Source organism: Chlorocebus sabaeus, chromosome 23, assembly GCF_047675955.1.
Source record: "Chlorocebus sabaeus isolate Y175 chromosome 23, mChlSab1.0.hap1, whole genome shotgun sequence".
NCBI classification, from domain to species: domain Eukaryota; kingdom Metazoa; phylum Chordata; class Mammalia; order Primates; family Cercopithecidae; genus Chlorocebus; species Chlorocebus sabaeus.
Window position 1 is genome coordinate 62,527,905 of NC_132926.1, and position 26,703 is coordinate 62,554,607.

Genomic DNA, 26,703 nt, shown 5'->3' on the forward strand with positions numbered 1-26,703 from the left:
TTGACTCTACAAAACAATTTAAAAATTAGCTAGGCAGGTGGTACACACCTGTAGTCCCAGCTACTTGGCAGGGTAAGGTAGGAAGATTGCTTGAGCCCAGGAGTTCAAGGCTACAGTGAGCTATGACCCTGCCATTGCACTCCAGCCTGGGTGACAGAGTGAGACTATCTCTAAAACAGCAGAGTGATAGGCACATCTTTTGTTGTAATATTTGGTCTTGGTCCCTAGTTCCTGGCACAGAATCTCTAAAATTTTGGAATTTCCTGAGTGATAGTTGTGAGAGGGGTGCCTTTTGTTACTCATAAGAAGTACCTTTCTTTTTTTAAGTCCCCCTTTTTTTTTTTTTTTTGGAGATGGAGTCTCGCTCTGTCACCCAGGCTAGAGTACAGTGGCGTGATCTCCGCTCACTGCAAGCTCTGCCTCCCAGGTTCACGTCATTCAGCCTCTCAAGTAGCTGGGACTACAGGTGCCCGCCACCACGCCCAGCTAATTTTTTGTATTTTCTGTTTTAGTAGGGACGGGGTTTCACTGTGTTAGCCAGGATGGTCTCGATCTCCTGACCTCGTGATCTGCCCGCCTCGGCCTCCCAAAGTGCTGGGATTACAGGCGTGAGCCACTGCACCTGGCCAATAAGCCGCTTTCAAATTTACCTGAGTTTATGTTAATGAGATGACTCATAAACCAGAATGGGGAATGGTTAGCAGAGGAACCAATCAGGTGATTAGAGGTTTAAAACTTTTGGTTCCCCTACTCTGGGCAGGGGAGAGGGACTGGAGACTGAGTTTAGTTACCAATGGCCAATGATTTATTTCATGTCACCTGGAGGTGCCGGGAGGGTGGCCTGCCTGGACAAGGCATGGAAGCTTGCATCCCTCCACTGTATTTTGTCCTATACATCTCTTCCAGTTGGCTCTTCCTGAGTTGCATTCTTTAGAATAAATCAGTAAATGTTTCCCTGAGTTTCATGAGTTGTTCTAGGAAATTACTGAACCTGGCCGGGCGCGGTGGCTCAAGCCTGTAATCCCAGCACTTTGGGAGGCCGAGACAGGCGGATCACGAGGTCAGGAGATCGAGACCATCCTGGCTAACACGGGCGAAACTCCGTCTCTACTAAAAAAAAAAAAAAAAAAAAAAAAAAAAAAAGGAAATTACTGAACCTGAGGGGGTGTCATACAAACCCCCAATTTATAGCCAGTTGGTCAAAAGTATGGGATGCCTGTCCTTGCAATTGCTGTCTCAAGTTGGAGGACAGTCTTGGGGGACTGAGCCCTTAACCTGCGGGGTCTGCCCTAACTCTGGACAGTTAGTGTCAGAAATGAGTTAAATTATAGGACGTCTAGTCAATGTTCGCTGAGATTTGGAACATTGGTTGGCGTAGGAAAGACCCTCCCACATTTGGTGTCAGCAATGTTGTGAATGTATAGGAAACCAGTTACTTTTCTTTTTAAGGTGAATTAAATTTCCTGTCCATATTCACTTGTTACCCTCATGTACCACTGCATATTTTGTGTGATGCCACAGGAAGAGGCCTGTAGGCAAATGCTCTTCCAAACACTGGTCGGAGGTGATGGTGTAACAATCTGTAAAGGAATCTACTGGCAACTAGGACTTGGAAAGCATGCAGAAATGGAGACGGTCAGCTTCTCAGGAGGCTGGGGCACTTGCTCTCAGCAGGGCAGTCACCTCCTGGGCCCCACATGCCTTTTTTCATGCCGTTGGTCATCTGCTAAATACTGACTGAATACCGATGATGTATTACCACCCCTTAGAATATGAGCTCCTCAAACCCAGGCTCCTGGCTTTAGCTGAGGCCCAAAAGGAAGATAAAGCCGTCTTCTGCAGCTCTTCTCTACAAACAGGTTGACCACTGCCTCCACGGGGCTCTCGCCTTTCTGGTTTCCAAGGCCCCATGCTCTCCCTGTTTCTTCCTACCTCTCGAGCTACTCCATTTCTATTTCCTTTATTGGTTCCATCTACCTCTCTCCTTTGTAAAAGTGGATGTTCTCAGAAGCTAAATCCATGGCCCAGCCCCCTCCTTTCTCTACAGTCTTGCCCTCAGAAACTACATATGGGGAATCAACTCTCCCCTTGTGACTGGCTACTCTCACACTTTCTTGGAGAGCCTCCTGATACCCAGGTTCGATCTTGCCCTCCAGACCAACTCATGGTTCCTGTCAGCTTGGCATTACTAAAACACTACTTTGCATCTGCCCTCCTCCATCCAGCTGAAAACCATCCAATTTCTTTTTTTCTTTTTTTTTTTTTTTTTCTTTTGAGACAGAGTCTTGATCTGACACCCAGGCTGGAATGCAATGGCACAACCATAGCTCACTGCAGCCTTAACTCCTGGGCTCAAGTGATCTTCCTGATTTTCCCAAGTAGCTGGGACTACAGGTACATTCCACTGTGCCTAATTTTTAAATTTTTTTTGTAGAGATAGGGGTCACACTTTGTTGCCCAGGCTGGTCTTGAACTCCTGGGGTCAACTGACCCACCTCCTTTCACCTCTCAAAGTGCTGTAATTACAGGTGTAAGCCATTGTGCCTAGCCTTAACTTTTCCAGTGGGGAAACTGAACTTTAGAAAGATTAAGTAGCTATTGAAGGTTGCACGGACAACCAGGAACAAAGTCATGAGTAGGATCAGTCTCCTGACTCACAAGGTCTTATTTATTACCTACATACAATATCCCCCTGGGAATGCCCAGCTTCTAGTCTGACCCCATGTACCACTACAATATTACCACAAATGCCCTCCAAGAACACTGCTCTCCACACTTCTGTAGACTTTCTTCCTGATCCCAGCACACAGCACAAGCAGATTCCCTGTCAATTATACTTTCTTTACTCTTCTCCATTTGCTTAAAGGATCTAGCTGGAATACAAGTTACCCTTCTTTGAAGTCACTCCTATCCATCATGACTTTTGGTGAATACCCGCTCTTCTAGACTTTCATAGGGTCCATTGTCTGATCCTCTGAGCTGTACTCATCCCTTCCCATCACGTATTTTTGTCCTATGGATGCACGTCTGCTGTGTGTGATGCCCTGAACCAAAAATTCTCTGAAGATGGGGTTATCTATACACACATTTTTGCTTCCCCAGGCCCTGCAGAGGAGGTGCTAGCTCAGTTAACATTTGTTGCTAGGAGTACCTGAGGCCCAAAGAAGGCAGCAGCAGGCAAGGGAGAGGGGCTGCACCCTGGAAGCAGGAGTCTACTGGACAGTCCATGACAGGCAGAACAGCCTGTGCCACTGGGGACACCCCTGGTCCCCACCTTCTCAGTCTGGCTGAGTAGGCCACATGAAAACACCTATTGGAGCCAGGTGAGCTAGCACCAAGCATAAATGGCAGGTAAAACTCGAAGGAAAATTCATGAACTGCTTATTCACTTCTCGACAGTCAACCCTGACTTCAACAAATGTGGTCTGGAGACTTCAGGCACCTAAAGCTATCAGAGTCACGTAGGGAATTCTGTTTAGTAGTCTCTTTGCTTCATCACCTTCTTAGAAGAAACTCTGTTCCTAGTTACTTATAAAATTAACTATTATTCACTACAAAGCTGGAGAATGTATTAAGTCCACAGATGATACCGTATACAGAAACACAACTCTTCCCCTCCCCCATCTTCAAAACCATACCAACACCAACCTAACTAACAGGCTTTATACAGTCTTAGAGATTCCCAGGGCAGCACTCCCTTAGGCAATTTACTCCCAACTCAGCAGTTAGTCACTCAGGACATGCTACATCCCTGTAACTCTTCTTCAAGGTTTATAAACTTTTAGAATAAAATTCAAGCAACTGCTCTTTCAGATATCTTGGTCAACGGCTGGGGGAGCAGTGGGCTGCAGCCCCATAAGTGCTTCTTGAGAAAGGTGTCCTGACTCTCAGAACGCACCAGGCCTGCTGCAATGTGCTCCAGAGAAAGTGAGGCTGTGGGATGTCCAACTGCTTGTGCAACAGCACATTCTGTATCAGAATGCTGACGCCCTTCCCACCCACACATATAACACACCTTCTCCCCAAGGAAGAGTGTCTCTACCCAACCAGCACCCTCAATAGCTAATTTTTCCTGAATGATATTCTCGAACGAATGAAAACAAGTGAGCTCACTGTTTACCTGCCTCTCACTTGGTCTACAACTTTCAAAACCCAGGATCTAATAGGATCTACTTGCAGAGCTAAATTTTATTTCACAATGTTTCATGTTTTATTCTCTTGAGTTACACGTAGGAGGAGGTGAAACAGGAAATCTCCATTTGTTCAAACATTCATCTGGGTTTTATAAATCCCCCTAAAAAGTAGTGAATGACAACTATATAAACAGACTAGGTCTGTCCTACTTCAATGAGACTGTACACAAATAACCAGGATGCTAAAACCTGTGTTTACAAAAATCCTTGCTTGCAGAACATGTATTAAAGAGGGTAGAAAGGGTTTGGCAATTACCTTGCTGGGCCTCGGTGCCTCAACCTCTAAAATGAAGAGGTCAGAAAGAAGGACCAGCAAAGTTGCTTTTAGCTTTAAATCATGGTGATTCTATGTGTATTTGGCTGGGGGACAGGGACTTTAAATTACAAAAGACTTCTCACTACAGAACTTCCTTAAACATTAAAGATATACACATGATTTGGTTTTGTTTTAATTCAGCTTATACTATGTTTCAAAGAACAATCTTCTCTAAATGAAGACAGGTCTATAACCACACTAATCTCACTGACTTCCAACCTGCTAGCATAAAGAGAGAAATGCTGACCAAAAAATAGTTTATAGGTAGATTCAGCAATTCTACAGTATTCTGAAATAAAATCACTGGGTCCTGAGTTTTTCTGGCTCTACTGCATTATCTTTCACCCACTCACTTTTTGGCTACTTTCTGGATCACCAACAGCCAGGAGCAGGAAATTTACTCATCCATATAATCCTGACTGTTCAACGGCATAATCTGGGGGCAAGAAAGGTAGGATGCATATTCAATATGATAAAAATTTCAGAAGTGAGGGGAAAAAGCTCCAAATGCATTTAAGTTTACAGAGCTGGAGGTGTCTGGCAATGCCAAGTTATCAAGTGATGTCCACTGTAGAGAAGAGAGTATGACAGATCTCTAAATGGATTTTCCACTTTTAGTCCTTGTCAGCACACAACACTCCAAGCCTAATGACTACATAAAAGGAAACAGATAAGCACGTCAAAGTCTGGTGTTTAAGAGCATATGTTGTACCTTTTACATTATGTATGACATCAAGGTCAGCTGTACCCCTTGGTTGCATCAGAGCTGAACTACTGCTTTAAACTCTTTTTCTCTTCATTCCCTCTGCAAAGCAAAGGCTGGGGAAGGGCAGGAATAGGGGATAAAACTTACAAAATAGTCCTTAGTGATGAATGATATTATATAAGCTGCCACACCATATGAGGTTAAAACATAACACCACACAGCATGGTAGCTTATACAATATCATTGGGATTCTTTATTATAGAGGAGGATATTAATCATCACTATGGAACAACTAAACTTTTTTTGGCCAAGGATTAACTTTAAAGAATGGAGACCATTCACTCATTCAATCTACAACATTTAATGAGCACCTTTTACTCTGTAGGTCCTGTACATACAGCGGGGAATGAAACAGACATTGTTTTTCCCTGGAGAGCTGTGGTCTAGAAGAGATGTTAAGCAGTGTGGGGAGAGCCAGCAAGGAAAGGAACAGGTGCTCTGAGAGAGGGCAACAGGGGATCTGAGTTTAGGTTCAGAAAAAGTCTCTCTAAAGAGCTGACCAAGAAAAGGAGGTCAGGTGGAGAGAAGGATATTTTGGGCAGGAAGACCAGCAAGTGCCAACGTCCTAGAATGGGGAGCTTGAGTTCTTCTATATGTAGAAAAGGAGGAGCCAGGAAGGACATGGACTGACTGGTATAGGAGGAGCCCAAGGTGGAAGGTGGGGCATTCTGCAGAAGAAATGACACCTGTTCCACAGACACAGAGAGGGTGGGTGTGGACGGAGATGAGTCTGTCAGTCTGGGAACAGGAAGTTGAGGGAGTTCTCTAATGGCTACTGTTTTCTTTGTGAAATAGCAGGCCTGGTGAGGCATGAGAGTAAGAACTGGGTGAGGTGGTGGTGGGAAATGGCTATTACGGGAAATAGAGGAGCAAGCCGGACTCACTTACCTCTCAACCCTCACTCTTTTCTAAGTCCCCACAAAGTGACACCTCGCCCACCCCTTAACAGTGGCTTTCTCAATTTCTGGTACCAAAGCTTCGAGAACCAGAGCAAAGGAGCCCTGGATGCCTTGATGCTTAGCACTAGAAAGATTCTCAGAGATCTTAACTGCCACTCACTTTAACTACTTCATAATTAAGCAATTTACTAAGGAAGCAACTAAATGTCAAATAGTTGCTATCAGCCTATAGCCAAACAGGCTATCAGCCTATCTCCTCAGGAAGCCCCATCCACTGGAAACTGTTGATATCCTCTTTTTAATGGTAGTCACCTTTTTAATAGAGTGAGTTTCTTCCTTCATTTCCCCTTCTTTCCTATTCATTCTATGTCTGAGTAATTTAAACTCATTCAGTTTTCAATAAAGCAAGACCTGGATTATTTTTCTCTGTTTAATACTCAAGCACAATCACTTATTCATTGATAAGCAGGAAAAATTAAATCAATTATTTAGGAGGTGGCTATAGGCTGGGGAAAAAGATCCAGCACTCTGGGCACAGAGTCAAGTACGTTTTAAGCTCTGATGGCTTAACAATATCCCCAGTCATTTGCTTCTACATTCACGCATATGCAAAAATATGCTGGCCTCCAAGGACTTAAGATTCAACCCCAAAGTATACTAGTCTCTCACTGCAGCTCAGAAAAATGACTTAAAATTATCTCCCCTTACAGCGAATCAGGCATGAAGCATCCAAAGGCAGTTTTCTTGCAATACAGACATTCTTAAGAACTCATGGTGATCTCACACTAAATGGGATACATAAGTTCATCAGGATGGGGTGGGGGGGAAGCTATGTATAAGAGGGAAAGGATTAGTAACGATAGAGAAGACAGCTTGAGTTATTTACACAACATAGCTCACTTCATAGACATCTAAGTGGTGGTAGCTAACCGGAAGGTTCTAGATTACAGCCAATAAACCGGCCTTGGAGAAAACACACACAAAACACACAGACACCTATCCTTTATTTCCTGGCAGAAGCTATGATGATTCTATCTGATTAATAAAGTGTTCAATCTCCCTCAAGAGTTATTCAGTCTCCCACCCTAATTGCTATCCATTTAAAATTCTAGTACCTCAGATTATTTTAAAAGAAACATTCTGGGCTTTCTTTAAAAAGGAGAGAGCCAGATCATTTGTGGTGGATCTACAGAATGTAAATGATGACAAGTAGAGGGAAGGTGAGGAACAAGTAGAAGGGGCCCCATTAACCTCTTCAAAGGCCAGTCTACAGGCTGCTTCCAAACTTACAACCAGAGAGCTGGGCCCTCGAAGAGGGAAGACTGTGGCTATTGCTAGGGGAATGCATAATACACACTTTGGGATACTGTTTTTCCACTTTCTCTCCCACTCCCTGTTTCCCAAAAGACAGGGAAAACACACCTGGGAGAAAACGCCAACTTAAGTGCTACTTGTAATTCACACAGAAGTTCACCCTGGAGTTCTCTCAGCCTGGTTCCTATTTGCCTTCAACTACCTTTGACTTTGAATAAACTGCTGTTATAAAGACATAGAAAAGAAAAGCATCTATCAGCACACAGCTCCATCAGAATAGAGGCCACGGCAAGAAAACATTACTCCCCCCATACTCCACATCAAGCTCAAAAACAATGCTCCTGGCTGTCATTTTTCATTTATGCCAGCCTCATATTTCTATTAAACAAACCTCCTTTTTATTTACTCACACAGCACAATAAGGTAAACGTGAGCCCACAAAGACTATATGGTGAAACACAAGCTTTACTCTGGGAGGGGATCAGTAAAAGGCAGAAGGGGACAAGTTTCAAGGGCTCTTCCTAACTGGTGTCTACCAAATGGAGAAATGATGGGGTTGCTCCTCTGTCTGCCAGAGCTGCTGTGATTGACTTGAAATTAACCAGCTTTCCAAGAGACATGAAAAGAAAGAGGATTTCACAATCTCGAACAGTCTCCCCTCTTACTCTCTAATTTTCCCCAACCACCCTCACTCCCACCCCCCACTTACAAGAGGACTTTTGTATACATAAAGTTTCAAGGAACAAAGCATACAAACACTCACACACAAATAAACTCCCCAAACTAACACCAGCGTATAATTGTGTTTTGGTTGGAGCTTTTCCAGCCCTGTCACCCGTTCTCTGTTAGGAGTAAATGTAACCCTTTGCTTTTGCGAAGTTAGAAACAGACAAACTCTCCTCAGTTTCAAGCTGCACAAGGACCCCCTCATATCTTTCAGCCCCCTTAAATCCCCAACGAAATGAACTCACTGCTGAAAGGCAGCAATGAAAAAAAAAACTAATCTATATCTCAAATACAGATTTTCGCTTCCCCTCACTCAGCTTCCCCTTTTAGCCGGAAACATACAGCGTTTCTAGTTTCTGAAACCCCTTTTCAAGGGACCCTCCACTCAGGGCTCTTCCAGGGGATCCCGCTTTCGGTCGTTCTGATGCAGGCAGGCAGCCCTTTTCCAAGCACATTTTGCATTCCTGGAATCCAAGTGGGGCTCTTTCGTTTCCAGAGAAAGCTAAAAAGCAGACTTTAGTGGGCTGGCTGAACTAGGTCCGACTCTTCCTCCCCTCCCCTCTGAAAGGCTGCGGGGGGAGAAGGGAGCCCGAGATGAGACCGGGGCTCCGCTTATCCAGCTCCGACTGGGCTTCGAAGGAGCAGGGGAAGTGGACAAAGTGCCCACCGCTCACTTTAAAACTCCTATCTGCTCCTACCACTGCCTTCCTCCAAATTCCTCCGCAGAACTTGGCCGGCCCCCAGGAGAAACCAGAATCCTACCTTCCTTGAATTCTTCTGCTTCGGAGTGCATAGTGTCAGGGTAACCAGCTGCAGGGGCGATTACCGCTCACATGTACTCGGACTAGCCTCAAGTTCGCTCTGCAGCGAAATCCGCACACAACGGAAAATAAAAGGAAGAAAGCCACTAAAATCAAAACCTCCCCGGGGCGGGAGAGCGGGTTCTGGTGCAGGGATTTTCAGGGGGAAAGTTCTGCAAGAGTGACGAATCGCGTCTCAGCTGGGCGGCGGGAGTCCGCCCCCGGGGCCGCGCGCTCGGGCCGGCAGCGGGGCGGAGGCAACCTGGCGGGGCTGGCTCGGCCCGGGCGCACGCAGGTGGGGCGCAGGCCCAGACCGCAGCTGATTCTCCCGAGACACAGGGCCGAGAGGGGCCGTCGGCAAACGCACCAGACGGGCGGGAAAAAAAGGTATAACAAAGAAAAAGTCTCATTTCAGAGCACACTGTAGTTTTACATAAATAATAAATGTATATAGGGGAGAAGCAATGCTTGTGTATTTTGGATTACATTTTTTGATGCCCATTTGACTTTGTCTTGTAGTCTTGCACGCCAAAAATTATGGATTTTAAAGCAGCTTGGGTATGTTATTTTTGTAGGAAAGTCGCGTGGATATCGCCCATCAGGTTGGAAGGACCAGCTTAACAGAGCACAATTTCGCAAGTCCCAGAGCGGGGCCTTTTGAAGAAAGTGGAGCGGCCTCCACCCTTACCTTTGCACAGCAAAAGCAGACGAGGCTGCTTTCTCATTCAGTATAGCCCCGGGCGAGCACTGTTACTCAAACCCCAGCCCGGGCGCTCACTGCTGTAGTTACTCCCACGGGCCATCCTCAGGAGGAGAGATGGTTCCCTCCCTCCCGGCTACTAGCAACAACTGGGGATGAATTCCTTCAAAACGCCAAGGGGGAGGTTTTCAGGATTTGAAATGCTGATAGAATAAAGAAGCAGGAGAGCCTTCACAACAGATCTCAATTCTGCCCCCGGCTCTGGCCCACAGGCCCCTACAAATTGGCTGAGAGGAAGTCCCCTTAGCTCTGTGGAGCCTTGGTTTTCCCTTCTGCAAAGCGGGAACAAGAGCTGCCACTGATAGGCCTGTCTTATGGAGGTATCTTGTAGAACACTTGTTCTATCGCCAGTCTCACGCATAAAGTCCCAAATAACATATCTGAAAGATCCGCTTGGAAATTATGAGAAAAAATATATTCTTTTGACAAATTTATTTTCCAGCTCCTTTCTTTTTCTTCATTTCCCATTTTGTATAGGCAGAAACCAACAGAAACACTAAAAAGACATGGATTTAAGGAGTTTGAATTTAAATCCAGTTCTGCCATTTATTATTTGTATGATCTTATCCAAATTAACCTCTCTGAGCCTCCAGTTCCTCATTTACAAAATGAAGATAAAAATAGTATTATTTACTTCACAGATTTATGTCTGTATTAAATAAGGTAATATAAGCACAAAGCGATTTGAAAACCATAAGGACTACATAGATTATTACTATTGCACCATTAAAAGTAAATTTTTATAAAAGATACCCTTGGGTTTTATTTCAGTATTGAATTTGAACAGAAAAGAGTGCTTATGCTATTCACAAGCAGTGAAGGCTATTATAAATATTAATGTAAGAGGTCTAGATATTAAATCACATCCTACTGCTGAGAGATTCTAATATGCCTAAGATGCTAACATGTTATCTCAATTTCACTGAAAGAGCAGGATGAAGGGAGGAAGACACAGCCAGTCAGAGAAGGGAGAAGAGGAGAAACATCTGGAAAATATCAGTGTTGCAGAGCCTCCCGGAAACTGACCTCGCCACCGAAAGGGTGACAGAATGCACCCTTCCGAAAGTCAGTTAACTTCATGGTCCCCTCTGCCACACATCCTGAGTCAGGAGCTGCTGATACGTATACCTTGCACTCGGTAATCTCAGATTCATGGGGAGACAGCCTGAGATGAGGATGATTCTGAACCCAAAGAAATGCTCCCTCACTAGTCACAAGTGGCTTTTCCTGTCCTGCCCAAGTCATCATTCTGCCCCCTCTCTCCCTATACCATCTATCCTTGCCCTTCCTCACTGCAACCCAGGTGTCCACAGATAGTCCACAAAGGGTCTTAAGGGATCTCACCAGGGCTGTGTGCTACACAAGAGCTTCCACTGATCTATAATTGGGGTAAAGCAACAACTTTTCAAGGTGATGATTATGCAAATCCAGAAAACCCAAATTTCAGGCGCAGTCTGCCCACAGCAGAATTACTTTCACTCTCTTCTTTTAGAAAGTACCCTCATAAGGAATATTTATTAAATATCATTTTGCAAGTCCAACTGGGGACAAATCACATAAGATATGTTAAAATACATGTCCTTTAATGTGCTACTTGTTTTACAACTGCTGAATGAATAGTTCAAGCGCCCCCACGCCCCCACGTCAGCCTTATAATTCATTTTAGATAGCAGCTTCATTGATCTTTGAACATTCACCACCGGCCTCAGGAAGCCTGGAAACTTCTTTGGTATTTAAATGCAAGCAAGCAGTCACCTTGGGGAAGAATGTTCTGTTTTAGCTCAAGAGCAATGAATGCTCAGCTTATTTTAAAAGGCTTTATGTGAATAAGGACATTCCTCAGTCTCCTGTGTAACCTCAAAGCCATCTGCTCTGAGCAAGTTACATTGTCCCATACCCCTACCCTGCAACATGGTGACAAAGGGCAGCTGATTCTCTAGGGCACCCCTTGGCCTTCTGCTGCTCTTCTCCTGCTCTCAGATATATACCAGGTCATCTTGATTTTGTTGTGCTTTTATTCAAAAGGGGATAATTTACTTCTTAGCCCTAGTGAATAATGGTCCAGTACATCATAATGATTTGTTATCTCTTATAGGTGGGACTTGTCCATTCTTGTATGTTTAAGAAACACCCCAACATCCTTTGCATGGCGACAATCTATTAAGGCCCGCCTGATACAAAATTGCAACTAAGTTAGCAACACTTCTCATTTAATAACAAACTGTACTTAGATACTATGTTGAACTCCTACAAGTGTCTAATAATGGAACTCCCACCTTTTGTGTCAAGATGGAAGAATGAAAATGCTGGCTAAGATTCTGAAGGTTTATTCATTCACTGAGGTATAATCAAATAAATTTGTATGCGTCATATCTAAATGGATCCTACTCACCTGGGGCTTGTTGATATAATTTTGTTCATTTGACCACAGACCTTAAGAACTCAACTTTCCAAGTCACTTTGGTTCTAAGGAAGGTTTATTAACACCAACTCTTGACTGAACTTTATCACAGAGCAGCAGAAAAATCTCTTTCCAAATTATGCCTTAAATAAAGCTGTCAAAAGAATTTTTTAAAGGCCTGACTTTTAGGCCTTTCGCTCACAGCCCCCTAGATGTCTGTTAAGAAAAGGGGAGATCAGTGAGTTTTCAGACTCACGCAAATTAGAAGGCCGGCTGGCAGAACTGGGAAGACAAGGTACCTTTTAATCAGAAGGTATCAAATATTCCACTCACGTTCAAGAACGTTATGTTCTCTGCAGTGAAAAATATGAAGCATCTCTGTAAACTAGCGTCTAGTTCTATAGAGGTTAGTTCTAGAACTATAGCCTCTAGTTTGCAAAAACGGTCATTTTCTTTTTCTATCCTGCTGATATGAGGCTGAATTTGCTTCCTTCAATTTGACTTTGAGACCTTCTTCAACTTTTCTTGTATCATTTTTGTCTACACCCTTGAAAGCCTTCAAAGGCTTCCATGATCTATACAAAAAGTTGGCTTTCACTCCTGTTTCCCCATATGTGGGAGAGATCTGTGTCTTGGTCTCACCTGGTTAGGCCTGTAGGCTTTGAGTTCTTCCTATTAAGGTTAGGCCTGTAGGCTTTGAGTTCTTCCTATTATCCTCAGATATGTTTACCTTTACCCTTTCGTAACACAAGTAGGCCTAAGTGGGTATCTCTCCATGGACTCTCCCTGGCCCAGGTTGTTTGACTGTCTTAGCCTTAAGAAAATTGTATTTATGGCTGGGCGTGGTGGCTCATGCCTGTAATCCCAGCACTTTGGGAGGCTGAGGCAGGTAGATCATGAGGTCAGGAGTTCGAGACCAGCCTGGACAAGATGGTGAAACCCTGTCTCTACTAAAAATACAAAAATTAACTGGGCACGATGGCAGGTGCCTGTAATCCCAGCTACTTGCAAGGCTGAGGTAGAAGAATCGCTTGAACCTGGGAGGTGGAGGTTGCAGCAAGCTGAGATTGTGCCACTGCACTCTAGCCTGGGCAACAGAGTGAGACACCGTCTCAAAAAGAAAAAAAAAAAAGAAAGAAAGAAAGAAAAAGAAAAAAGAAAATTGTATTTAGTAGAATTGAAGAAGAAGATGCTAAAATGACAGTGGAGTCATTTATGCACCTTTGCAGAAGGTCAAGCTCTGTGCCTCAAGTGGCCTTAAGTGCTGAGTACAAATGCTCCTCAACTTAGCAGTGAGGCTACATCAGGATAGAACCATCGTAAGTTGAAAATATATTTAATACACCTAACATACTGAACACCATAGCTTAGCCTAGCCCACCTTAAACGTGTTCAGAACACTTACATTAGCCTACAGTTAGGCAAAATTATCTAGTACAAAGCCTATTCTATAATAAAATGTTGACTATCTCATAACTTTTTAACACTGCACTGAAAGTAAAAAAAGCAGAGGGGTTGTATGGGTGTTCAAAGTATAGTTTCTACTGAATGTGTATCACTTTTAGTAGAATACAAATAGAGTAAGGCTGGGCACCCTGGCTCGTGAATTTAATCCCAGAACTTTGGGAGGCTGAGGTGCGAGTATTGTTTGTGGCCAGAAGTTTAAGACCAGCTTGGACAACATAGAGCGATCCTAACTCTACAAAAAAAGTTTTAAAAGATTAACCGAGTATGGTGGTACGTGCCTGTAGTCCTAGCCACTTGGGAGACTGAGGCAGGAGGATCACTTGTGCCCAGGAGTTCAAGGCTACAGTGAGCTATGATCATACACTGAATTCCAGCCTGGGCAACAGAGTGAGACCCCTCTCTGCACACACACACACACACACACACACACACACACACACACAGTGAGACCCCTCTGTCTATACACAGACACACACAACTACACACAGAGTTAAAAAATTGTAAGCCAGGGACCATCTGCACTGGGATAAGACTGGGGAGGCTCAGGTGGGCTGAGGCAGAACGACATGAGAGGAAGACGCTGAGGATGAGTGTGGAGATGAGGGAGGGAGAAGGCCATTGGGAGCCAGGTCCTGGGAGTTTGAAGTTATGGGTAATCCCTCTCCTCAGTCTGCCCAGTGACTTCTCCCATACATTCTACACATTCACTAATGCTCTAGATGTGAGTGCCTAATTCTGAGAGAATGGGAAGAACTGCTGACATCGGAGATGAGCACACATAGGGAGACAACAATACATCTGGGATGTGCTTGTTTCCTAGGCTTTCTAGGTGTATTTCTCTCCTAAGAAATCTTCCTTGTTAAAAGCTTTTAGCAGATGATAAAACACAAGCATACTCTCAAAATCAGTTCAGAAAATATTAGCTGAACAATGACTCACGGTCCTTCTTTTACAACACAGTCATTCCTCAGCATCTGTGGGAGATTGGTTCCAGGACCCTTGAGGATACCAAAATCCAAAGATGCTCAAGTCTCGCATAAAATGATGAAGTATTTGCATATAACTTACATATATAATCCCGTATGCTTTAAATTATCTCTAGATTGCTTATAATTCCTAATACAATGCCTACATATCACTTCATTCACATAAATTCAACATAATACTGGAAAGTGGCAAATTCAAGTTTTGCCTTTTGGAACTCTGTGGGACTTTTTTCCCCACAGAATATTATTGATCTGCCATTGACTGAATCCACAGATGCTGAATCCATGAATATGGAACGCACAGATATGGAAGGCTGGATGTACTTAGCAATAACGTCTTGTGTTAGGTTTTATTTAGACTCCCAAATTGGCCCCCTCGGGTCATCATACTCATTTTAGATATGTAATTAAAGAAATGGAGGTTACGTGATTTGCTCAAGGTCACAAAACTAATAATGTTCTTTAGAACACAATGAATGCAGTCTAAGCCTCCTGTCTCCTATATCCAGACTTTCTCACTCTATTAAACTGTTCCTATAAAATACAAGTCCCTTATTTTGCAGAGGAGTAACTTGAAGATTGCTAATATTGGGAGGTCCCCATAGAGCTTATGGCTGGCCATGGTTCTAGCATTGAACCATCGTCAAATCTCTCTGTTCAAATGATTTGATCACAGCTTTAAACTGAAGCCATTCAATTCCTGATATTCAGTGCTTTAAATATGCTATAAATTCAATAGCTTCTATTTATTCAGTTGCCTGAAATTATGAATCTTTTTTTTAAATTAAAAGTTCAGTAAGGACCTTAATTAAAAGTTCAGTAAGCCTCATCGGATATGGGCTGCCAGGAGCAAGGAAAAGAACACCAGACTCAATTTGGGAGACCTGGGCCTGATTACTGACACCACCATCAGCGGAGCAAGCACTGGCTGTGCCTCATTTGCATTAAGATGAGTTTTCTTCCTATTCATTATTTCTTCATTTTTCCTCTAAAAATAGGCAAAGTCATTTAATCTCTCTGTGCTTTTGTTTGCACATCTGTACCTTAAGAATGACGTCCCTTATTTAACAAGGTTGTTATAATGATAAAATGAGTAAAGAACATGATGGAACACAGAAAATCATGAGGTCCCCCTCATCACTTTTCCAAATATAATCATGATTAAGGCCAGATTGTCCCAGATTGTTTAAGAGTGTCTATTTGGAGGCCCTAAATGCTGGCTCTATAAATATGCCAGATAGGTGTGGCAATTTAATGTGTGTGGTCTAGCAGTGGAAAAGGAAAACAAAAGGGCTGAATTTCTTTCCTGTGCTCAGGTGAATGGGGTCAACATGGAAACAGTATGAGAGGGGCCACAGAAGGGATTCACCAGGAAGAAGAGGAAAGGCAAGCTGAGGTGGCCAGGATGGCACGACATCACGTCTGACCAAGGCATCCTCAGCCTTCCTTTAGAAAAGCAGCAGAAGGAAAAAGGGATCAAAAATCACAGTGTGGAACTCAGGCTTGAAAGAAACCTTAGATGTTGTCTATTCTCTCTTTTTTTTTTTTTTTTTGAGATGGAGTTTTGCTTTTGTCGCTTAGAGTGCAGTGGTGCAATCTCAGCTCACTGCAACCTCTGCCTCCTGGGTTCAAGCAATTCTCCTGCCTCAATCTCCTGAGTAGCTGGGATTACAAGCATGTGCCACCATGCGTGGCTAATTTTGTATTTTTAGTAGAGATGAGGTTTCATCATGTTGGCCAAGCTGGTCTCGAACTCCTAACCTCAGGTGATCCACCCACCTCCGCCTCCCAAAGTGCTGGGATTACAGGCGTGAGCCTCCGCACTCGGCCAGAGGTTGTTTAATCCTCTACCTGGCTGATGAAGCAATCTCTTATCACATCACCGGCAACAGACATTCATCCAGAATTGCCTTGACAAACTTCATTACCAGAGACAGCCTCCTTGAAAAACCAACCCCATATCCATCCTAACCGTTAGAAAGTTCCTCTGTATACCAAACTAAAATTCAAGTCTAAGGGCAGTAATTGTCAAATTATTTCCACTCTAACCACTGCCTTTACTCCTTACAGCGAGGAAATAATTTTGTGACGAGATAAACATAGGTTTTTAACTAAATTTTATTTGCAACAACCTAGTGGAGACCCCTCACATTGGCTGGCTGATGTAGCTGAATTCAGTGTGAGACAGTTACGCAACTTTCCAGTGCTTGCCACACATCTGCTATTGATTATCGTGAGCATTCAGAAGCAAGAAGCTCTGCTCGAGATGCCCTGTGATAATCTTTCTCCTCAGTGTGCTCACTCCAAGGGGGCAGAAAACAATGCCAAGACAGATTGAGTAACGGGCCCTACTTGACTGCATTTGAGCAGTTAAGAGCTTTATTTAAGTTTCTGAACAAAATTTGAAATGTGAAATGCACAAAGACGACAAACATAGTGCTCCATTTGTGGAATCTGGACCACAGACTCCTGGTCTGAGATCTATTTGAAAGTCTAACCCACTTCTAGTTGCCATAATTTGATTTTGGCATTGAGTTTCTGACATGGGTAGAATCTATTAACAATTGTGCCAACTGGTGACTGCTCAGGAGACAGAAAAGGCTGACATAGGCTGGCAGTTGAGAGTAGCCAAGGCTGACACTCAACAGAAAAACTCAGCAGGTGGTGAAAATGTGAACTGAAGCAGAACTTACCCAAACAGGACTTCAGGGAAAACGGGAGGTTATTTTTGCAGGTAGCAGTGAAAGGCATGCATCAGAAGTTTTTCCTCTTGAATAGATCAGGTTACAAAATTTAAGTTACTCAGCCTCTCCTTAGAGAAGAGCTGCAGAAATATGTACTAGTTTGGATTCACAAAGTTGTAGGCATCATGAAAATGAATGCATTTTTTTGAGAAATTGCTCACCTGAACAATGTGCTAGCCTACCTAAAAAGGATAATATTAAGTCCATAAAGTTCCTAGTAGAAACAGGAGATCTAAAATTCACCAACCTTTTCAATCGGAGGTCTGTTTCAACAGATATTTTACTACTGAACTCAGCAAAGCCCCATCATATGCCATTTAATTTTCTCAATTTCAATGATATACAGTCAGCCCACATCAGACAAAGAAATGATCTAAATGGGTACATTGGCTACCATTCCCCCTAATGATTTTATGTTGCAGAGCAAGCATGAGAAGGAGCTGGAAATTTGCTGTTCCCTCTCTCCCTCTAGTCTCTGTATGGACTTTTACACTGTGAGCATCTCACACACTGATGATGAATGTTGTGTTTAAGGCCATGTCTTGTTTCATAGCAAAATGCCTCAAAGACAAGCTAACTTTAGTATCTGGTCTTAAAGAAATAGCAACCTGTTTCAATGCTAAGGAAACAGTGGGAGTAAATCTTATAGTTAATAGGAGATGGTATATCAGTCTCCAACCTGGTAACTTCCTAAGAGATTTTTTAAAATAATACTGACCCCATACAATTTTCACTTTACACATTACTCGTACTCTTAACCAAACTGGCATCTTACAGTCTCAATTTAGAGTGATGTGGTGAAGAGTCACTGAAAAAGATACGATTTTAGCTCTGAGGTCCCCAAATTATGTGCCAGTGTACCTCAGGGTAGCAAAGTCACAGAGGTGTGCAGGATATTTTGTCTTTGAGGGAAACAAAGTAATACACAACATTTCTCAGATGCTTGCATGAATGACTATTTCAAGCGAATTCACAGTTTAACATTATATTGGGTTATTTTCCTTTTGATGATGTCATTTCTTTGCAAAGCTAGGTTGTTGGTAGTTGCTGTGTTAAAGGCAAGTATTAGTTGAAAAGTGATGCGGAACAGGAAATTAGGGTATTGGGATTCAACCCAATTTCTAGGTTTGAGGAACTGTAATAAGTTTACTGCCTCACAGCTCGAAATTCACCCTTCATTACCCACTATGTGAAGACGTAAAAGGGACCTTTACATATTTTTTCTTTTGTTAGCTGGTACCATTCTGAGCTTCATCAGTGGAGAGTACTGTAGAGACATTACAGAAAGAAGCAGTTTTACTTCCTGGTTCTGGTACACTCTTTCTGCACGCTGCTGCAAACACGCATGGCTCCTAGAGCATTCACACCTTCTTCAGCAACTGGCTCCTGCTGAACATGATGGTCAGCACCTTGCAGCCTCCAGCAGCTTCCACTGGCATCCCTCTTGGTTAATTTTTGCAGCAGAGTGCAACCAGTGAAAGACTTCCACATGAATAGCTTTCCTCAGCATCTTACAGGGTAGATTTCTAGCAAGTTCTGTCAGCACAGCACCCCAGTGACTTCTCTGCCAGCCAGGGAGCCACAGTAGGCCATGACATCTCCAGCAGGGTCTGGAGCGGAGAGAAGCATCCGTTTGGGTGCTCTATCAGAGCACGGGTAGGGTCTGCTCCTTATGTCTGCTATTCCTCTGTTATTTAAAGTTCTCTTTACTTCCTATTACCTAGTTCCATTATAGTTAACTATTTTTCTTTTTCTTAACAGTTTGTTTTCTTTTGTATTTTTAAAAAATTGTGGTAAAATACATACAGTATAAAATTTACCATCTTAATAATTTCAAATGTACAGTTCAGGAGCATTAAGTACATTCACATTGTTGTACAATCATCACCACTATCCATCTCTAGAACTTTTTTCATCTTGCAAAACTGAAACTCTGTATCCACTGAAGACGAAATCGCCATTGTCTGTGCCTGTCAGCCCCTGGCAACCACCATTCTACTTTTTGTCTCTATAAATTTGACTACTCCAGGTAACTTACATAAGTGGAATTAAAGAGTATTTGTCTTTTTGTGATGGCTTATCTCACTTAACATAATATCCTCAAGGTTCATCCATATGGTAGCGGGTCAGACTTTCCTTCCTTTTTAAGGCTGGGTGATATTCCATTGTATGTGTATATCACATTTTGTTTATACATTCTTCTGTAGATGGATACCTGGATTGCTACTGCCTTTTGGGTATTGGTTTACAAATATCTCTTTGAGATGCCTTTTCAATTCTTTTGAGTATATACCCAGAAGTAAAATTGCTAAATCATATGGTAATTCAATTTTTAATTTTTTGAAGAACTGTCATATTATTTTCCTAGCTAATACTTCTTTAAACTTTCCTTTAAATTATTGTGTACTTTATATTCTCATTAGACCCTGACCAATATATGCAATGCCCAACAGTTATATACATTCCATTAAGAAATGAAGAGTAACATGAAAATACTGTTTTTAAATATTTCAATGTATATGTATTTATGTTTCACAACTACAAAGTTATTAATACAGAAATACTAAGTTGTTTGGAACTAAGCGCTTAACAAATGAAACTGCTAAGTATTTCTTTTGTCCTAGAAATGGCATGAAAAAAATTACTAAGACCACTAAATTACTGAGACCACTAAGGGTGCATGAGCCAAGAACATTTGGAAGTCTCTGCTCTAGCCTGCGTGTTTCCAGCTGCCGTTAGGAACTGTCTGCTTGAATGGTTCCTTAGGCTCACCCTATCTAGGGGTATCCCTGAAGGCACAGATGGGACCTTAATATTAACCGTACTTAATACTGTATCTCTTTATAATATTAAGTTTTTCTCACTTATGGACTGGGGGCTACAAACCTTACAATTATCTTTGACATATCCTGCTCTGTCTCCCCTTATTTCTAATCCTCACATCAAAATGATTGGCCTTTTTTTCTCTCCATTCCTGCGGCAGTCAGTAAAGCCATCATCTCTAGTTAGCATTGCCCAACAGATTTTAAGCTAGTTTCCCTTAAACAAGACCATGGGTCGAAAATTCAAATGCTCACTGAGGCTCGAAATATGTTAATTCATACCTGCCACACAACAATTGGCTGCCCCAGTCCTTGTACCCATGAAGGCAACACCAATAGGACAGGCTGTGGGTGAGGCCCCATTCCCAGGATGCCAGCTATTACAGTGTGGATGTTTGTCCCTTCCAGGCCTCATGTTGAAATGTGATGGAGGTGGGGCCTGATAGGAGGTGTTTGGGTTACGGGGGTGGATCCTTAATGAGTGGCTTGGTGCCCTCCCCATGGTAATGAGTGAGCTCTTGCTCTATTCGTTCATGCGAGAGCTGGTTCATTAAAAGAGCCTGATACCTCCTCCCCTCTCTCTTGCTCCCTCTCTGTGTGACACATCTGCTCCTTTTTCACCTCTGCCATGAGGAAAAACTTCCTGAGGCCTCAACAGAAGCTAAGCAGATACTGGTGGCATGCTTGTACAGCCTGCAGAATCAGGAGCCAAATAAACCTCTTTTCTTTGTAAATTACCCAGACTCAGGTTTTTCTTTTTGGCAATACAAAACAGACTAATACAACAGCTGAAATACCAACTTCTCTCTCCTAAAGAAAGCAACGGCAATGCAAGTGAGTGTGAATGATGCGACTAGAGGCAAAATCATGAATGTGCGCCCACACACACACGTAGATATGAGTGGTTTGAAAAGGAATCATTCAGAAATTTTTGACACTTGTTTTTATTAACTGGAAATTACTTGAGACAAACCTTATGATGAATCATGACACCCTGTGTGGCCACACAGTGGGGGCAGCTGCTGCTGGTCTATTTTTTCAGCTGTTGTATCCTCTTTTTACCCCTCCCCAAGCCATACTCAGGTCCCAACTCCTCTTAAAAGCCTATTGAAGCTCACAGTAGACCTATACTTCTACAGTGAACTTGTGCTATACTTAAAGTTGATAATCTTGATGTTAGTTGTCTTCTGAGGCAGCTCCATAAGCTATTTAAAACACAAGACTATACCCTGCATTTGTTTGTTCTTTCCAGAGCATACAATGCATATTGGACACTTTCAAAGCACTATATAACTAATAAAATAATCATTTAATCATTTCATAATATTATGATAGCATATTAGAATAATCTTAATTTCCTCTTCCCCAAAAAGTACCTTACAAGAAACTGTGTACATAAATATCTGCTATCTTCAAAGAAAGAAAACAAGACAAGAAAATTTGAATGGCATCTGCAGAACCGAGGTTAGTAATTTTCGACAATCTATAAAACTATCAAGTTTACAAAAGTTCTGTCAGAAAAGGAGCCAAGAAAAAAATAAATCTGACAGCTGCAAACCTTCTGTTTTACAACGTGCACAGAATAGATGCACTTCCTTCGACATCCTCATAAACAGAGTGCCGAGCAAATGCAAACATCCCTGGTAGAAGTTCAGTGGACTCCAGGACTTAACTAATGGATTGTGCTTATCTTTACAGAGGCAACCTTACTAGCCACCTATCAACCCCATCACAATTGCTTTAGGAACCATTAATAAGATGGATTGAACAAAATTCCATTTCAGTTGATGGCATTTCCAGGGCAAGCAAGACACCAGCAGCGGCTGTCCACTGTAAAAGAGTAGCAGTCTCACCGTCCTGAGATTGGAAACTTTGTTTCCTTTAAGTTAAGAACTAACATCCGGCACTGGACCACCTGAATATTTAGACTAATAAATCCCAGACGGGAATTCCAGACACCTCTTTACTAAAGACATGCTGCCGATAAACATTCTATTAAGCAAGTCTCCTAGGAATGAGCTTCCCTTCAGAGACTGTTTTCATTTACAACATACTGTGTTTTCTAAAGCCAATTTGGGATCCCTCATTGCACAATGTGTAATTAATTTTGTCATCTGTTTTTTAATGGATGAAATTAATCTGGGAATGTAAAAAGGCAGCACCTTGGTTGTTCCTAATATGTTGTTATTGGATCAGAGAAAGACAAAAGTATACTATTTGGCCATAGTCCCAAATTCTGAATCAGCATTCCAGTATAGAACCAAACAATGTATGTGTTTATATTAAGATATATCCTTAGAAATAATAAGCATAATTTATCAAGCACCTATTATTACAATCCTAGGTACATAATATGATATTACTCTTACTATGCATCAGCATAGCGGTGTTTTCTAGCTCATGAAGTACTGCTGCATACGTTGCCACTGACCCTCATAACAATCCTATAAGGAAGGTATCTTGGGAATTACTGACTCTGTTTGCTCCTGATAAGGATACAGATTCTCAGAGAAATTAAGTGGCTGGCCCATGGTCACCTAGCTAGGATTGAGTGTGAGCTGAGAGTAACTGTGGGTCTTCTGACCTCACTCCACACTATATTTTCTCTACACTATGGTGTCTCTGAACACAGCACAAAATTATACTTCAAGGCAACTCTGCCATATGCCCCAAGAGAATAGGAAATAAGAGCCAGGTGGCTGGGCACGGTGGCTCATGCCTGTAATCTCAACACTTTGGGAGGCCAAAGTGGGTGGATCACTGAGATCAGGAGTTCGAGACCAGCCTGGTCAACATGGTGAAACACCCTCTCTACTAAAAGTACAAAATTAGCTGGGTGTGGTATCGCATGTCTGTAATCCCAGCTACTCAGGAGGCTGAGGCAGGAGAAGTGCTTGAACCAGGGAGGCAGAGGTTGCCGTGAGCTGAGATCACGCCACTGCACTCCAGCCTGGGCAACAAGAGTGAAACTCCGTCTCAAAAATAAATAAATAAACAAAGCTGGGTGTGGTGGCTCATGCCTATAATCCCAGCTGTTTGGGAGACTGAGGTGGGAGGAACACTTGAGTCCTGGAGTTTGAGACCAGTGTAGGCAACATAGCAAGACCCCATGCAAAAAAAGAGAAGGGGTCAGGCAATAACAGAAGTAAGGGCAGTCAGAGGGTAGTCCTGATTGGGAAGCTCTGAGCTTGGCTGACTTGGGGAAAGAGGGAGGCAGATATTAATAGAAAAGGGGAAGTCCAGAGGAGGAACAGGTGTGGCCAAGGGGGAGGGCAAGGAGCTCCACTTCACGCATCTGAGCCTGAGATCTCAGCGGGGGTAACTGATGTGGGATGAGCTTGAGCATCTTCTATCAGATCTGTTTCTCATATAACCAGAGCTCTTCCAGGGAGCATTGGGTCTGCTATAAAGTCCACAGTCTTCAATGAAAATATTTCTAAAACAGATTACGTAGAGTATCTACTCTTAACTACATGAAAGCTATAGAACATACTTTTTAAAAAAGACTGTTGTTAATCACACTGTTTTATAACATACATATGAACCTACATTTGCTCACTAAATCTGCCTAATAAAGTTGTGCTTTTTCATTGCCCTTACACCCAGTTAACAATTTCTGCCCAATTTCAAGAGATAAGATGCATGTGATCAGGATTCCACATTATTTTTAAATGCTCTAGAAAGCCTGTCCCAATACGTGGTAGATCGACAGAATAGATGTAACTCCCTGAATATAACAGAGTCTGGTTTTCAGAGGTAAGGGAAGAGACCTTGCATTCTAAAATCTGAAAAGTAAAATCGCATATAGTTAAAACTACTTTTAAAATTATTTAAATGACCCAGAAAATTTAGTACTGTCTACATGGTTTTGAATATACACAATACTATATCAGTTCCTCTAACTGTTAGTCTATGTTTCTCTATAGTGGTCAGTCAGATATTCAAGTTCTCCCTTCATAATGATGATCAATTCATTATAGCCCACTTGCCTGGTCTTCTTAACAATGTGCTTCCCATTCTGCTGATGGTCAGAATCCTTAAAACTCATCCACTTCACACATTTTATGAACAGGTAGCGGTTACTTGCTCAACATAAGCAATGCAGAGTTCCTGCCAGTAATGAAGTGGCTGAATATGAATGGGCAGGATTTCCTGATAACTGTCTTCTTCCTCAGGGCCGGATGTCACTTTTTATTGACAGCATCTAACATCCCCTCTATAGTTTCTAATTGGAGGTCTATGGGAACCAGGGAGAATCAAAGCTTGTAAAGGAAACCAGGGATTCATCGTCTACTCTAGAGGAACCTGTAGATGTCACTGTTCAGATGTCATCTTTATTTATGTATTTGTTAATTTCACAAACATTTATTGAGCACCTACCATGTACAGGTACAAGGTAAATGATGTAGATACAACAGCCATGATATCTGCCCTCGCAGAGCCAGTCATGGGTGAGAGTGGGGAAGGGGTTGGAAGAGGAAACATATAACATACTAATTAAAATATAGTTCAGTAAGTTTAATAGTGGAAAAGCAGGAGGTGTTATGAAAGCTCACAGGAGAAGTACCTCAATCAGGTCTGAGGGAAGGAGTCATGAAGGAAGGGTTCCTGAAAGAAGTGACACCAGCCAAAGAAGGGGAAGAGAAGGAGAAAAGAAAGAAAACTGCCCCCAGGTAGAGAATAACTGGTCAGGAGTGAAGGCTGAAGACCAATGGCTATGATGGTTGGCTGACCACTGGAGATTCTTCAAGAAAGAGAACTTAGTAAAATGACTAGAGATAGCAGCCAAATTGCAAGAGGTTGCAGAATGATCTGGTGTTGAGAAAGCAGAGACAGCACTGGTGGACTATTCATTCAAGAAGTTTTCCTGAAGGTAGTAAGTTGAAAGAGTACCCTGAGGAGAAAGCATTATCAAAAAGCCCCCACAAATCTAGCACAGCTTTAAGTGGCTTTGAGGAAGGAATATAACATTCCCATAACTCTCCCATTGGCCAACACCAAACACAGGGAAGCCGGGTGACATCTAGCTCTTACAAAAACACATTTGCAAGAATTTGTGTGGACTCTGACATGAGTTTGAATAATGCAAATTTAAAGAGATAAAGTCAAAACCTTCTTCATGTTCAGTGGCTGGTGCTGGTTCCACAGCTCTAACCTAAAGGGGACAACACAAGGTGTTATCTCTGAGGGGCTACCAAAGCCCAGATTATGCTCTTAGCAGTACACGAAATACTCTCATTAGAAGGGTGATACCTTCAGTTAAACTCTGATTTTCTGTTCTATCATCAGGCTCTTTTAAAAACACAAACATCCCTTGGAGGAAAAGCCGGTGGATGACTAACAGCTAAGAGTAAAGAATTCACTCATTTCTTTGTTCCTTCCCTTCAGAGATGAGGACTAGAGGGCACCCCAGATAGGAAACAGAGATACAGAAATTAAGGCTGTTAGAAGGATTGGGAGGAGAATGAACACAAACTGGTCCCATTCCCAGTTCTGCCCTGGCCACTAACCCCATGCCTGCCTAAGACCAAGAAGACAAACAGGACTGAATATACCCAGTAGACAACTTGCAAAGCAGAAGTGAGAGTTTCAAATGCTTAGGGTTCCTTATCTTCAGTGATGCAAATTTTTTAAAATGATTTAAAATCCTCAGAACTGTTTTGATTGAGATTTCCATCTCTACTTCTCTAAACAGATTCTGCCTCTAAAGGCCAGGAACCAAAAAAAAAAAAAAAAAAAAAAAAAATGACTTCCATTAAGATATGATTTCTTTTGATGTGCTTCCAATCTGTGGGTGAAAATTTTGGTGGCACTCTTACCCCAGAGATAGCCAGTCTTCTCATCTAAGGTAAAAGCTGAAATCAATTCTATAAATGAAATTATAAAAGGCTCACATCCATAAATACAGTATTTCTGAGACTGAGCAAACATAGCAGTGATAGCTGAAGTCAGTTGGCTTATAGCCCAAGGATCGTAAGCTGGTAGCCTTGGGACTGAATCCAGCTCATGTAATTTGTTTGTCTGTTTGTTTAAGTTTTTCAACTGAACTTCAGTGCCTTTAGATGAGACCTGTTGTTTCTAAATTTACCACAGGTCTCACGACCTGAGATTGTTCACATAGAGCACTATTTACACATTCATATTACTTGCCTGGTTCCTGTGGACATTTGAGTTTGGGACCATTGACTTATATAGACTAACATAAAAAACAAATAATTGACCTCTTGCTTATGTGGAGTTCTGGTGCTGTTCCAGAGCAGAGCGCTGGAGGGTTATTGAGCAACAGGATCACTAAAAAACAATAAACCACAACAGTGTGCAACACCACTGTAATCAGCTTAAAAAAAAAAAAGCAGGAGACCAAAAACACCAGTGAAGCTCACCAGCCCTGAATAAAATGTGTCTACAGCTTTGAAACCACCTTACAACAGAAGTACCTGCCAGGAGTCACTGAGCTTCCTTCATGTGCACCACTTCCACAGTACCCCGACATCTGGATGTCCCAGAAC

At 42.4% G+C, this 26,703-nt stretch overlaps 1 protein-coding gene across 3 annotated transcripts in view; it reads right to left on the reverse strand.

Annotated features, from left to right (window-relative positions):
• TNFAIP8 (TNF alpha induced protein 8) overlaps positions 1-26,703 on the reverse strand; it is a 122,367-nt gene that overhangs the window by 29,502 nt on the left and 66,162 nt on the right. The window contains exon 1 of one of the 3 annotated variants that reach the window (XM_008014214.3): positions 8,977-9,425. The exons of the other annotated variants lie outside the window; for them this stretch is intronic. Within the exon in view, the coding sequence (XP_008012405.1) occupies positions 8,977-9,007 (31 nt within the window). The 5' untranslated portion in view covers positions 9,008-9,425. Of the gene's footprint in view, positions 1-8,976; positions 9,426-26,703 lie in introns of those variants that run through there. 3 annotated transcript variants of the gene reach the window in all.